We start from the raw sequence: 14577 nt of genomic DNA, 5'->3' as shown, positions 1-14577 counted from the left end.
ATACCATTGACATTGTATTGTTATTTTATATTTCAATTCCCAATTGTTCATTGACAGTATGTAGAAATGCAGTTTTTGTTTCTGCATCGATCTTGCATACTGAAACCTTGCAAAGCTCACTTAGTTTTAGTAGTCTTTCTGTAGAATCCATCAGGTTTTCTACATAAACAATTTGTCCGCAAATAAATTGTTTACTTTTTTCTTTCCAATTTGGGTGTATTTGATTTCTTATTCTTATCTTATTGCACTGGTTATAACTTCCAGTACAATGATGCATAGAGAGGTGACATCCTTGTTTTGTTGCAGAATGGAGGGAGAATGTATTAGTCTTTCATCATTAATTATATTAGCTGTAGGCTTTCTTCATAGATGCTCCATCAAATTGAGAAAATTCCCTTCTAGTCCCTAGTCCTAATTAATTACTTTTAAATAATTAAGTGAAACACATGAAATCAGCACTTGGGGGTATTCTCATCCAATGGACTGACTCAACTACCTATATGGTGATGACTTTTGAATCTCTTTCTCCAGAATCCTCTCTCCCGAGCTCCAGATCCTATTCCTACTGGACTTCGTTACCTGGTTATTTTGCAGACATTTCAAAATTAACACGACAAACTCACTTTGGTAATTTCTTATTCCACAACAATAAAACTAAATCAATAAACCTGCTCCTTTTTTATTCCATCCTGCTGTTTATCTGTACTTCTAATTTTTTATCTCTAAAATCACCTGCTAGAAGTAGCATCATTTTTACCCTTGTCACTCTAACCAACACACACTACAACGCCCCACCCTTGGGAGATCTGGTATCCGGCTTGCACGAAAAACAGTTAATTCCAAATTGTTTTTCCGATTTCATCACACCCCCTCTTGCACTGGACACCACAAATTTTCCACAACATCGATGGGGGAAAATCCCTCTTTTCAAAATGTTAGTCAAGACAGGAGTCATCTTTTCCCACATTCCTGCAAAGGGCCTCAGCTCCTCGCAGCTTTTCCAGGCACTAGCAGGCGTCCTCAAACTTTTTAAACAGGGGCCCAATTCACTGTCCCTCAGACCGTTGGAGGGCCAGACTATAGTTTAAAAAAAAAAAAAAAAACTATGAACAAATTCCTATGCACACTGCACATATCTTATTTTGAAGTAAAAAAACAAAACGGGAACAAATACAATCACACCGCCTCATGTGACCCGCGGGTCAGTTTGAGGACCCCTGCTTAGGGGTTTCTAAACTTGGGGCCTCCGGGAAGGAAAAATACAGCCAAGCAGTTCGCTGGTCACTGGGAGCGCACAGCGTCCCCTTAGCTCCTTCCACCCCTTGTCCGCCCATTCCTGCCTTGTCCTCTCCATCTTCGTGGGGGGAAAGGATCTACTATCGCAATGCCCCACAGCGCAGAAGACAAACGAGAGAACCACAGCTCCATAGCCGGAGACTAGAGCGGTAGCGCCGAGCGGCGTACGCGCTGACGTCATGCCGACGCTCGGCGTCGTCCGCTCCTCCCACGGCGCGGCGGGTCCGGTTTCCGGCGGGAGCGTGGATCTCTCCGCGGAGGTGAGGCTGTTGCCTGTGGCGCGAACCTGGTCGCAGGCTGGTCAGTCCTCTCCGCTGGTGCGCGCCAGGATGTCTCATTTGGAAAACGTGGTGCTTTGTCGCGAGTCCCAGGTGTCCGCCTTGCAGGCCCTGTTTGGAGAGGTATTGTGGTCAAACTGTTTTTTCCAAATCCTGGAGGCAAACGTTTTTGTGGGCTTGCCACCTGTTCCTATTTTTGCTTTGAGATAGGAGTATTGTAGGTAGTATTGCCCTCCACCTTCCCTGAAAGTAACCTGTGATTAGTGTTTTAAGAAGAACCCTAAAGGTAAGAAAGGACCTGCGTAGACTGCAGGATGTTGGCCCAGGATATGTTCTTTTACGCACACCACGCTTTCAAGGTGTTTGCCCAAAGTAGCTTTTAGAAGTTTCTTATTATCTTACTCAAGCTGAATAGGATTTGGTATTACAGGTGTGCTTGCAGAGTGTTACCTGTTCAAATGAAAGTTCACGGGTTTCAGTGTGGTAGTTGGTGTAAGTCAAGGGTAAGGAGGTAGTTATTTTCAATGCTGTTAGGCGACAAAGCATTACTTAAGGTTTAAGAATTAAACGTCTTTTCTGGAATTGTGAAAGCCCTGAAGAGGTCTGCCAGGTCTCATGGTTCACGTGATGCCACGGGGAGGACTTTGGCTTCCCTGAATGAACACAGCTAGGAAGTCCCTTACATAGGTAGATTAATATTAATCTATTAAATATTTTTCATGATTTTGGGGTGGCCTTTGGTATGCCTTTTGCTTCAGACTCATTAATTACTGAAGTTTGGATTTTGTAAAAAGAGTGAATATTTGCCCCCCCAAGTACAATCATACATTGCTTAATGAAAGGGCTGCTTTCTGAGAAATGCATTATTAGGCAGTTTCATTGTTATGTGAACATCACAGGGTGTATTCACACAAACCCAGATGGTACACTACACACACGCGGGATATGTTGTAGGGTTGGTTGTTCCTATACTACAAACTTGTATTGTGTGCTACTGTACAGAGTAGACAGTTATAACACAGGGGTATGTATTTGTGTTTGTAAACATACCTAAATATAGAAAAGGTACAGTAAAAATACAGTCTTATATTCTTAAGACGCCACTATTGTATTTGTTGACTGAGATGTTATGTGGCTTTTGACTGTACTCTCATCCAACTAGAAATGTTTGATGGCAATCTGAGATGGCTTGGGAAGTATTAATGGAAAAGTCCCATCCTCCATCTCAATGGGCATGTTAAATGGGGAAGTACAAGGTCAAGGACTGCATCCTTTGTCAATTTCTTAGTTATAACTAAAACATTTCCTTGCTTATGTTCTGCATTTCTTCCCTGGAGTTGATAAACACAGATAATTCCAGCCAGAAATACTGTCCCTGAAAAAGAATAATGGGAATAAGGTTGAGTAATATTGACTTAGTAGTAGATCACAGCAAGTATTTGACTTGCACTGTTAGTGTAAATCATGTTTAACACTGCTGTTTTCTGCTGTGCATGTGGGAAATACAAGGAACTACAACAATGATGTAAAACACTGCTTAGTGTTTCTAAGATTTGTTTATTTGTACAGCAAATAAGTATTTACTGAACACCTTTTTTTGTGTGTCGGGCACTGTGCTAGATCCTGGCTTACTATAGTTTGTTAGGGAGGTTTATAAAGTTGAAAGGTTAAATAACAGTGGAACAGTTCAGTATAATTTTAGATAACAGTAGAAAAGCTGTTATAATGTATTATTAGGCACAAAATAAAGGATTCAGGTAAGTGTGGAAGGATTCCAGAAAAGGAGAGATTTAGAGTACCTTGGAAAAAACTCCTGAAGCATGATTTTGAGCTCTTTAAAGGTGATTTTTAGCATTAATAGTTGATAGCAGAGATGTTCAGTAAAGAGCATTTAATTTTTGAGACAGAGTTTTTGAACCAGTTAATTTATAAGATTGTTACAATCTTTAAAAAAGGATTTGTGTATTAAAATACCTATCCAGTAAATTATTAGTCTGTATTTAGCAGTTGAGCTACTTTTGCCATAGAAAACTTTTTTCCTGAATAAATCTGAGTTCCTAATTTGTCTCATAAAAGGAAATGTTTAACTTAGTCACTAAAATGTAATACTATTTGTGACTACTAGTGCTGTAGTAGGTGTGATCATAGGGACTCAACTTTGTCATGGAAATTGCATCATCCAGTTTTCTTGTAATTATTTTTAAAATGTATGTCTGCCTACCAAATTATAATCTTCTGCATATTGCCTTTTACTGACACTTGTACTCTTCAGTGCCTTGTTTTTTGCAGTATTTAGTAGGTTTATAATAAGTGTTCATTGCATGAATGAAACCTAAGTACAAGACCGATTGAGGAACCTTTGACAATTTTTACTTTTCCCTAGGCTGCTAATGTAATGTACTGCAGGAGGATCTTACTAATATGTATTTTTCAATATATACCGTGCAAAGTTTTTTTGCAGTTTTTTAAAATTGCCCCCATCCAAGGACTAAGAGATATTCTATGCAGATTCTATCAACATTTTATTGATATGCATAATTACATGCATAATATGTGTGTAAAATGTATGCATAATTCAGAAGTATTCTATAAGTTTTCATAAGAATGAAGACTTTTGAAATTCCTTCTAACCCTGTGATTATATCTGATTAGTTACAAAGCATTAAAATGTATAGTGAAGTTGCAGCCTGCAGGGGGTTTAAACTCTTTAGAAGGATTAAGATTAAAATAAGAGTATAGACAAAATTACCATTAAAAATTACTAAATCTTGTAAAAAGTTGAAAATGCAAGGGTTTGTATTTGTAAACCTGTGCAATAATAAAAAGTAGAAATATGTAATAAATGGTATATAATAAAATATGTCAAATACAGTTTTACAGAAATTTTGATTTCATATATAGTAACAGAGAGTGCTTAGAGTTGAATCTGAGAAAGTTCAAAGTGTGATGGTCAATCCACTGTGTGCCCACTGTTGAAATAATTTGGATTAAATATTTTACCACATAAAACTTTCTCCCAAGCTGATAAATAAATGTTTATGTTGTATTTTGTATGAGCAGACTGATAGATGTCTTTGTCTTTTTTCTACCAGAGACATCATTTCAGCTTTCCATCCATTTTTATTTATGGACATACTGCCAGTGGCAAGACCTATGTAACACAGACTTTGTTGAAAACTTTAGAGGTAAGAATAAAAATATTAAAATCTGTTTATTTTTGATTTTTAATTTATAATATTGTCCCTGATAATTTCAAATCACCGTAAGTACAAGACTGAACATACCACTTTTACTCTATTCTTTTTCCAATATTAACTCTCCATACGTGATCTCACTATTGACACAGTTGTCTTAAGTTGTACTTTCTTTACTCTTTCTTCATCTTTACTTATTCAATAAATCAAACCAAGCAACACATTCTGTTCATTCTACATCATTAGAGTCATGATTTTACCTTTAATCATAGCTATTGCATCTATCTCAGTTTCATTTACTATTGTTTTTTCCATGTACTGCTATAATTTTCTTACTTGCAATCCATTCTTCATCCCACCCATGCAAATCTCACTTAAAATCTTCAGGACAGTGTTTGATATGCCTGATGTATAAATGATCTTTCGTGAGCTGAATGGAGTTTCGCTTTCATAATGTGTGTAAGAGTTTGGACTGTAAAGTCTGGCAGACTCTGTTTCTCTTCTGGATTCACCACTTAGTGCTTTCCCCAGCCGCAAAGTAGGTCTAATAATGGCAACATTTGGATTGTTATGAGAATTAATTGTTAATAATGTGAGAAGTGCTTCCTACAGCACGTAATACATAGTAAACACTCAATGAAGTTTAGCTGTATTATTTATGAGTATTGCCACACCCTGTCTCATATGCTAAACTAGGAAGGGGGTAACTTTTCTTAAGGCCCATATGGTAAACATTTTGGGCTTATGGGCTATATATTTTCTGACTCAACTACTTAATTCTGCTGTAGTGTGACAGCAGCCTCAGACAAACTATCTGAATGAGTGTGGCTATGTTCAAAAGTAACTCTGCAAAAACAGGTGGCCAGCCCACAGGCTTTGGTTTGCTAACCTCACTCCTACTCTAGCTTTGTGTGTGCATGTTTAGTATGGCCGCTGAACTACTTACAGTTCCTATTTACTTACTTTTAAGCCTTGACACATGCTGCTGCCTCTGCTTGGGAGGGCTTCCTGGTATTCCCTCTTCCTTTAGTGCCCTTGGCAAATGCTTATTTATTTTGCCAGGTTTTCTTCTACATGTACTGTTTCCAAATTCTCTAGGCGGTATCAAATGCCCCTCTGTTTTGCAACTTCAGCACCCTGTGCCTAATTCTGTCATATATGTAACCCTCTCAGCTGTCATTTAGTGTTTTCATTTCCCTGGCTTTAGACTTTGAGTTTTTTGAGATTGTCCCCAAAGCAAAGCACAGTTCTTGACACATAGTAACTTGTGGATTTCAGCCCCTGATCCTGAAGATCAGCTGTGCATTTTACAAACACAGATGCTTAGGTTCTATACTAGACTTCAGAATCTGAGTATATGAGGTCCTGGTCCAGGCATTTGCATTTGAGAAACTCCTATAAGAAGTGTCCAAAAAAAAAAAAAAAATTTTAAATAAAAGCATGAAAACATGATAAGGAAGTTCCATATTTAAGGGCCATATTCCATTTTATTTATTTATTTATTTATTTTTGAAACAGAGTCTCATTCTGTTACTCTTAGTAGAGAGCCATGCCATCATCATAGCTCACAGCAACCTCAAACTCCTGGGTTCAAGAGATCCTTTTGCCTCAGCTTCCTGAGTAGCTGAGACTACAGCTGCCTGCCACACACTCAACTAGGTTTTCTGTTTTTAGTAGAGACAAAGTCTTGCCCTTGCTCAGGCTGGTTTCCAACTTCTGAGCTCAAGTGATCCACCTGCCTCAGCCTCCCAGAGTGCTAGGGTTACAGTGTGAGCCACTGTGTCCGGTCATATATTCCTTTTTTTTTTTTGGAGACAGAGTCTCAAGCTGTCACCCTGGTGGTGTCACAGCGCATAGCAACTTCAAACTCTTGGGCTAAAGCAATTCTCTCGCCTCAGCCTCCCAAGTAGCTGTGAGAACAGGTGCCCACCACAATGCCCAGCTTTTTTTTTTTTTTTTTGGTTGCAGTTGTCATTGTTTTAGCTGGCTCCTGGCTGGCTTTGTACCAACCAGCCTCAGTGTATGTGGCTGGCACCATACCGACTGAGCTACAGGCACAGTCCCATATATTCCATTTTTAAACACATAATTTTTCCTACTATTTAATGAGTGTAGTATGTAATTATCACTGCTTCTGATGAAGTTATGCAAATAAGTGCTGAGAATATGGTACCATTAAACGTCATAAATAGCACAAATGCTATAAGTAAGATATTCATAACAGACATTGCAGACCTTTGTAAGTAAAAGAATGGTAGTGAAGGGGAATAGCAATACTGGTGAAACTGTGCCCAAGTAAATTTAACATGGTCTTAGTTACATTGTTATAAGAAAGAAAAGCTGCCTTTTTAGATAAGGTATATGAAATACCACTAAAAATATAACAGTTATAGGTTCTGTTATTTATGCCAAAAGCCACAAGTTATCTTCCTTTGAATGATCAGTGCTGTTTTTGTGATTTCATTTTGAAAACAGACTGTATTTCTGAGCAAGTCTTTTGTGTCTTTATTACTTCTACAGTTACCTAACTTTGATAATTCTTTAAAGAGTTCTTAAAATCCTCACAAGTAGATTACTATGGTTTTTAACTCCTAAAATTTTTTTGTCCTAGGTTCATTCATTGTTAAGGACCTTATCTTAAAGTTATAAGTTTGATGTTCCTATTAAGAATTTTAATGTTCAAATGTATTTGGGTTTCTTTATAAGACTACTTTAGAGGAAAATACACATTTGATTTGGATAACTATAAGAAACAAATGGCAAACTCAAAGAAATAGTGAAGTGAGTTTAATGAAGGGACTGTTTTACAAAAGTTGAGGTCTTTACCACCCCTAGACCTGAAGGGGCCATAGAAAGGAACTGTTATGAGAACCCAGTGAGCTCTGGCCGTAGAAGAGGGGCTGCCCACCTGAAGCTGTGATTTTTGATTGTATAATGTATCCACTACCAAGCTGTGGGCCACCTGAGGGGGTGTAGGAGTCAAGGGAATACATATCCAACTTTTCTCTCCTACCATTTTCCTTCTATCTGCTGCTGTTTCTTCTCTGTCTTCTCCAGAAAATTAGAGTTTGGGTGATTCAGACTATAGCCGTCAACCTCTTGGGGCACAGCACAAGTTGGAGAGTGGTGTGATACAGATTGAGAAAGGCAATGGAGAATAGCCAGCAGAACCATTATTGTATATGTGTTTTCTTTTTTATTTATACTTTTTTGGTTTTTGTTTTCAGCTCCCACATGTCTTTGTGAATTGTGTTGAATGCTTTACCTTGAGGTTGCTTTTGGAACAAATTTTGAACAAATTAAATCATTTTAATTCTTCAGAGGATGAATGTTCTACTGAAATAACCTGTGAAACATTAAATGACTTTGTTCGCTTGTTTAAACAAGTAACTGAAGCTGAAAATCTCAAGGATCAGACTGTATATATTGTAAGTAGTTTAATTTGATTATATCATCTTGTATTTGGAAACTGATCATTACATCACTTTCTGTACATTTGTTTTGAATCCCATTATGTACAGTGCTTTGCACAAGGTGCTTTTGGGATGTAAAAATGTATTAGATGTGTTCTTTATCCCAAGGATGCATCAAGAATTATGACACATACACATGACTACTTACAGTGTGTGATAAATAGTAGCCACAAGAGTCTTCATCTCTTAGTTCTGAATACTGATATATTTATGGATGAGATGATGTTTTTAAAAATTCAGGAAAATGGTAGAGGAGAATAGTAGGTTGTGGTATAGAAGAAACAGATTGGCCTTATGTTGAAGTTTTTGGGGTTGGAGGAGTGATATATGAAAGTTCATGGTACTAGTGCCCTTACTTTTGTGTGCATTTAAAAATTTCCACAATAAAAAGTAAAAACAAAAGTAAAAACAAAGTCTAAACTAAATGTTTTAGATAGCATTCAGACCTTGAATTTTTTTTTTTTTTTTTTTTTAGAGACAGAGTCTCACTCTGTCACCCTTTGTACAGTGCCATGGTGTCACAGCTCACAGCAACCTCCAGCTCTTGGGCTTAAGTGATTCTCTTGCCTCAGCCTCCTGAGTAGCTGGGACTACAGGCACCCACCATAATGCCCAGCTATGTTTTTTGCAGTTTGGCCCGGGCCGGGTTTGAACCCACCACCCTCGGTATATGGGGCCGGCACAATACTCATTGAGCTACAGGCACCGCCCGACCTTGAATTTTTTTTTATGGGCTATTGATGACTTCTTAAGACTTTTTTTTACATTTTTTTAGTATGGAAATCTAAAATATTTGTGAAGTCAATAGTGTAATATACCCATTATCCAGTTACAATAATTATTAAGATGTGGCCAAACATACGACACCTGTATTCCATTCACTGTTCCCTGCATCATGTTTCCATAAATGCTTCACCATTTACGTCTAAAGGATAGGACCTTTTTGAAAAACATAATCCCAATGGCATTATCATTACACTGAACAAAAATTTCATCTTTCTTAAAATCAGTTATCCACTTAGTTAAATAAGGTTTATTATGCATTTACAAATTTAAAACAAGAAAAGTTCTATATGATGAAATTCAGAACTTGGATCAGAAAAACCTGTAATTTTAAGCACATGGTAGACATTTATCTTATCAAAAAAAATGCAAATAAATCCTGGCTTTATTTCTTATCTACTGAAGAAAATGTCCACAGGGCACCTTACATCATCAGTTTTTTGGTAGAATGACTGTAAGATAAACCTTTGTCTTTCTGTAAGTGTAAATAGCATTTTAAAAGTTAATTCTGTAGTTTTTGTTTGTAATATGTAAAGTTCATGGTTTGAATTTTTCAGTGTACATGTATTATGTAAGTTGTCTGAGTCTTATTTTGTGTTGCCATAATAGAATACCACAGATTGGGTGATTCATAAAGAAAAGACTTATTTCTCACAGTCTGGAGACTGGGAAGTCCAAGGTTGAGGAGTCTACATCTGATGAGGGCCGTCTTTCTCCTTCCCATTGTGAAAGGTAGAAGCGCAAGAGAGGGCAAGAGCAAGAGAGCAAGAGGAGGCTGAAAGCCCTTTTATAATAAAATCACTGTCAATAACTAACTTACTCACTTGATCACAACAGTAACCCATTCGTGAGGGCAGAGTCCTTATGACCTAATCACCTCTTATCAGACCCCCGCCTTCCTACAATACTGCATTGGGGGTTAAGTTTCCATGAATTGTAGGGAAGACATTCCAACCATAGCATTTTGTAAAAGGCTTTGCAAATTGATTTTGATGCTGCGCTTTTTGTTTTGTTTTGTTTTAAGGTTCTAGATAAAGCAGAGTATCTAAGAGATATGGAAGCAAATATTTTACCTGGGTTTCTTAGGTTACAAGAACTGGTAAGTAATGTATCAGAGTGGTTTTCCACACAACCTAATCAATACAGCATATTGTCAAATTTTTTCATTTGCCATCTGATAGGTGAGAATTAGTATTTAAGCGTAATTTTAATTTGCATTTCTTTATTATGAGGAATAGTAAAAGCAATTTGTTACTGGATAATATTTATTCTTCAATTATTTTAGCTTTTTATTTTTAATTGTGAAGTAACTAACCACTTTCTATTAAAAGAACTTAAATGTTACTGAATAAATAGCAGGGGGCCAGGCTTTGAACTCTCAAAAAGATTTTTAAATTTCCTTTTTATTCAGTAATCTAAGAAAAGAATGATATGGCTATTTTGGATTGTCTGGATTTCTATCTTATGGCCACTCAATGTGAGAATTCAGCTTCATATTAAGTCTTCACTTAACAGGTTGATAGGTTCTTGGAAACTGCAACTTTAAGAGAACTTAAAGTACAGCAGATCCTTGAGTAATGTTGTTTCCTTCAACATCATATCATTATAACATTGAGGGAAAAAATCAATTTTGTTATATGTCCTTTCACTACTGTGATTGTCCTGGCCCAACGAGAAAAGAACAGGGGTGGACTTACTGTGCATAAGTAAAAGCCAAATAATAATTTCATGAAAAAAACAGGGTTTTGTAGTAGTTTGAATAAAGAAAATTGGTGAGAGAATTCAGTCTTCACTAATATAAGTCAATTAGTAAAGGAATGCTTAACTCAGAAACTTTGCTGTTTCTTGTTAGGACCATATTCACAAAGGGAGCAAAGATGTAGTTTAAGCAAAGCAGCACTATCATCATATTCAGTTAATAGTAATTTAAAGGTTATGTGTTTTGTAGTTTGTATTTGATTTAAAAATTTATTTTGGTTTTATAATTTTCTAAGTGCTTTGAGCACAAGTAGTTTATAGTTTTATATCTATGTGTTAAAATATTATAAAAATTAAGAAAATACTTGGATAGAAATACTTAGGGCATTTGTCCCTTTTAAAGATAAGTACAGTACTCAAATTTGAAAAACTGCTAGAAGTTTAGAGAGGGCTTTCAGATACCACTGAAATAATTGTGTGCCTCAAGCCAACTCTTTTTTTTTTTTTTTTTTTGAGACAGTCTCACTATGTGCCCTGGGGTCCCAGCTCACAGCAACCTCAAACTCTTAGGGCTTAAGTGATTCTCTTGCCTCAGCCTCCCAAGTAGCTGGGACTACAGGTGCCCGCCACAACACCCAGCTATTTTTTGGTTGTAGTTGTCATTGTTGTTTGGCAGGCCCAGCTGGCTCAAACCACCAGCTCTGGTGTATGTGGCTGGCGCCCTAGCTGCTGAGCTACAAGTGCCCAGCCCTCAGGCCAACTCCTTAAATTCACTTTTAGTAACAGTCTAGGAAGGCAGATGTAGAGGACAAGAGGAGAGTTGGTGGGCTCTTGTGGAGTTGGTGGACCTCATGTAGTCTACCTTTTCCAGTTTCATTAACTCTCCACATTTTATTACTAAAACCAGAGACCTTGCCTCTTTGACTAGATGTCTCCTACTTTTATTTGTGGTGATTTTGTGTGTTTTGTTTTGTTGGCATACCCTCATCCACTATTTTTCACTGCTTGCTTTGCTGCAGGACTCTCCATCTGGTATTCAGAGTGTGTTCTTGCCTTCTTGTCCTCTCACCAATTTTCTTTATTCAAACTACTACAAAATCATGTATTTTTCATGATATTATTATTTGGCTTTTACCCTTTTTTTCCCTCCTCATGCCCAGTAATGTTGATCATCTGTCCCTTCTCAACAGTTAGGCCTTTCACTGTTTTTTAGTTTCAATTATAGAAACTGAAGAAAATTGAAACATTTATGAAAAAATGCTTGATTTTTAAAATCATTTAAGGGTGATCTAGTGAAAACATTTCCAATTTTTCATATTAATTATTTATCTGACTAAAAGGAAATTTAAATTAAGATACTGTTGTATACTGAAAGTACTTTTAGATGAACAGTTGAAACATTACCAATTTAAAAATCTTTTCAGACTGATAAATACCTTTTTTAAAACTTTTTAATATATTTTTAGCTGATTTTTATAAAATGCTTTTAGATAATCATATTTTAAAGCAAAAACTACTTAGTGCTTTGTTATCAGGATTGTTGCTAAAGCATACTTTTTTACCCCCATAGAAATAAATTAAGAGATTATTAAAAACTAATGTTTATAAGAAAAAAAGTATTTGAATTGTAGACCAAAACAGCTGTCATACTTGCTTTGTCATCTTAGGAAATGTCAAAAAGAACAGTAAAAAAATTTAAAATGTTTTGGAAAATGCATAGGTATGTACAAATAAATTCTAACTAGCAATTCATGGGGCATTTGTGTACACTGTAGAGGGACACAGACACACTTTTGGTCTACAAATATTCTTAGGAACCAATCTCTTATGTAAGTTGCACTATACTTTTATTGTCATTTACTATTTATATTGATCAATTTCCTAACTTATAGGAATATACCAGTTTTCATTATTTAGAAAAACATTCTTTTGATTAACAAAGACAGCTGAGTTCAATGAATAAAGAATTCTGCAGAAAAGATAGCATTTTTAAGAAAGAGGGAAAAAATTTCAAATGTTTTTGTATCTTATAAACATTAATTTTTAATAATCCCTAAATTAGAATGTTCTTTCTTAGTATATTAATTGTAATTTCTAAATATACTTTAAAAAACATTTGTTTTACTTACTGCTGATGTTTCAGATACTAATACATATAGTTTGTATTTTTAATGTATATTTTACATCAATTTTACTCAATAATTTGTGTAGAAATAACCTTTAAAAAAACTTAAATTTTCCTAATAATATAGTATGGCATATCTTTCTTCAACTCTGTGTTCCCTTTTCTCTGGTTTGCTCTAGCTATTTTAATGATGGGAAATGCTGAATTTTGCCTTTTTGTTGTTGTTTATTGATTCAGAGCTTACGGTTTTTTTTTGAAAATTCTGATAAAAGTATTTTTGTCTTAATTATTCAAGGAACTGTGTTTCTTAATTTCTATAAAATAAGTCCTTGCATGACTGTTGTAGCATTCATGAGTAACTGATGTCAATTAACCTACAAGTTTTATGGAAATTCCAAGTAATTATGGATGAAAATTTGCAAATGGATGAGCTCCTTGATTAGGTTTTCTAAATATGGTTTATTGATATGCAAATAATTTGTAATATGTTAGAACTTTGCAGGGCTTATTTGAAAGAAAAATTAAAATGTAATTACTGCTTTGATTAAGATTTGTAAATGCAAAGTTACTTTTATTTTTCTTTCTTTTACAGACTGACAGAAATGTGACTGTTATCCTTCTGAGTGAAATTGTTTGGGAAAAGTTTCGTCCAAGTACCGGATGCTTTGAGCCATTTGTCTTGTATTTTCCAGATTATAGCATAGGTAAATTTTAAAACATTGGTTTGGCAAATGATATCCAGTAAAATAGTTTTTATTGTTTGAAAGATTGTACTGGCATATTCAAATTGGAACACTTTGGTGTCTTATACTGTTGAGATTTGCTACCAGTCTTTTACTTAAATGTTTATGTTTCTGCATTTATAAAATTTTTATTTTGGAACTGTGAGGGGTTATTCTCATATAATTACTAAATTTTTTTGAATGAGCAGTTCTCACATATTTGTTCTAATGATTTATTTTCATTTTTTTAGTCAGCATATTAAGATGTATATATATCTTATTATACATCTATATAAGTAAGAATCAGACTAGATTGGCAAAGCATACTAAAATTGTATTTAAATCTTTATTTACCACATGTTTAGGTTAAGTACCATGTTAATATAGAAAGATAATACTTCTGATTCAAAGATTACAACTATGAAGCACAAGGTGGTTAGCAAGCAATGGAAAAAAACAACAGTATTCCATGACCATGGCCTCCTTAACATTAAACTAATCAACTATAAGCATTCATTGTTAAGATTAACACATTTTTTTGCCTGTTTTCACAAGGTCAGGTAACACTGCCTTGTTTTACCTATTAACTGTGATTTTTCAAAAAGCAACCCAAAATAGAAGAAGGGAGTCCTTACTATCAATTACTTCTCCTCCATGAAGATCACAAAATAAAGAAAAAAGAGTAGGAAGAAAAGGAATAAATCAAAGGATTTCACCGTTTTGTAGTTTAGTTTTTTCATGAGCCAGTTTAGGTTTAGGTTTATTTTTCAATAATATTTAAGTACTGAAAAATTATATGGAATTTAAGAAAATTATATAAAATGCTGGTTTTCTACATCTTAGTGAAGTTCAATTAAAGTACGATGTAATTATAGAGTTTGATTACAAATTTTGAAAGTAAAGATATAAAGCAGCATACTAGACAGTTTGAGGACAAAATTAACGTGGTCTTATTAATTTTGAGGAGTGTAGGATAATAGATTGGTGAAAAGTACGTAATGGAGCTAA

The 14577-nt window shown here is 35.3% G+C and overlaps 1 protein-coding gene across 2 annotated transcripts in view; it reads left to right on the top strand.

The window, feature by feature from the left end:
* Positions 1 to 1489: 1489 nt before the first annotated feature.
* ORC5 (origin recognition complex subunit 5) overlaps positions 1490 to 14577 on the top strand; it is a 100583-nt gene continuing 87495 nt past the window's right edge. Inside the window, exons 1-5 of one of the 2 annotated variants that reach the window (XM_053609551.1) lie at positions 1490 to 1697; positions 4667 to 4759; positions 7996 to 8196; positions 10049 to 10123; positions 13440 to 13551. In XM_053609551.1, coding sequence (XP_053465526.1) covers positions 1626 to 1697; positions 4667 to 4759; positions 7996 to 8196; positions 10049 to 10123; positions 13440 to 13551 — 553 coding nt within the window. In that variant the 5' untranslated portion in view covers positions 1490 to 1625. The remainder of the gene's footprint in view (positions 1698 to 4666; positions 4760 to 7995; positions 8197 to 10048; positions 10124 to 13439; positions 13552 to 14577) is intronic. The other variant, XM_053609552.1, reaches the window with a different exon arrangement.

The sequence above is a fragment of the Nycticebus coucang genome, chromosome 11, assembly GCF_027406575.1.
Source record: "Nycticebus coucang isolate mNycCou1 chromosome 11, mNycCou1.pri, whole genome shotgun sequence".
Lineage (NCBI taxonomy): Eukaryota > Metazoa > Chordata > Mammalia > Primates > Lorisidae > Nycticebus > Nycticebus coucang.
This window is presented reverse-complemented; position numbering and strand designations above follow the sequence as displayed.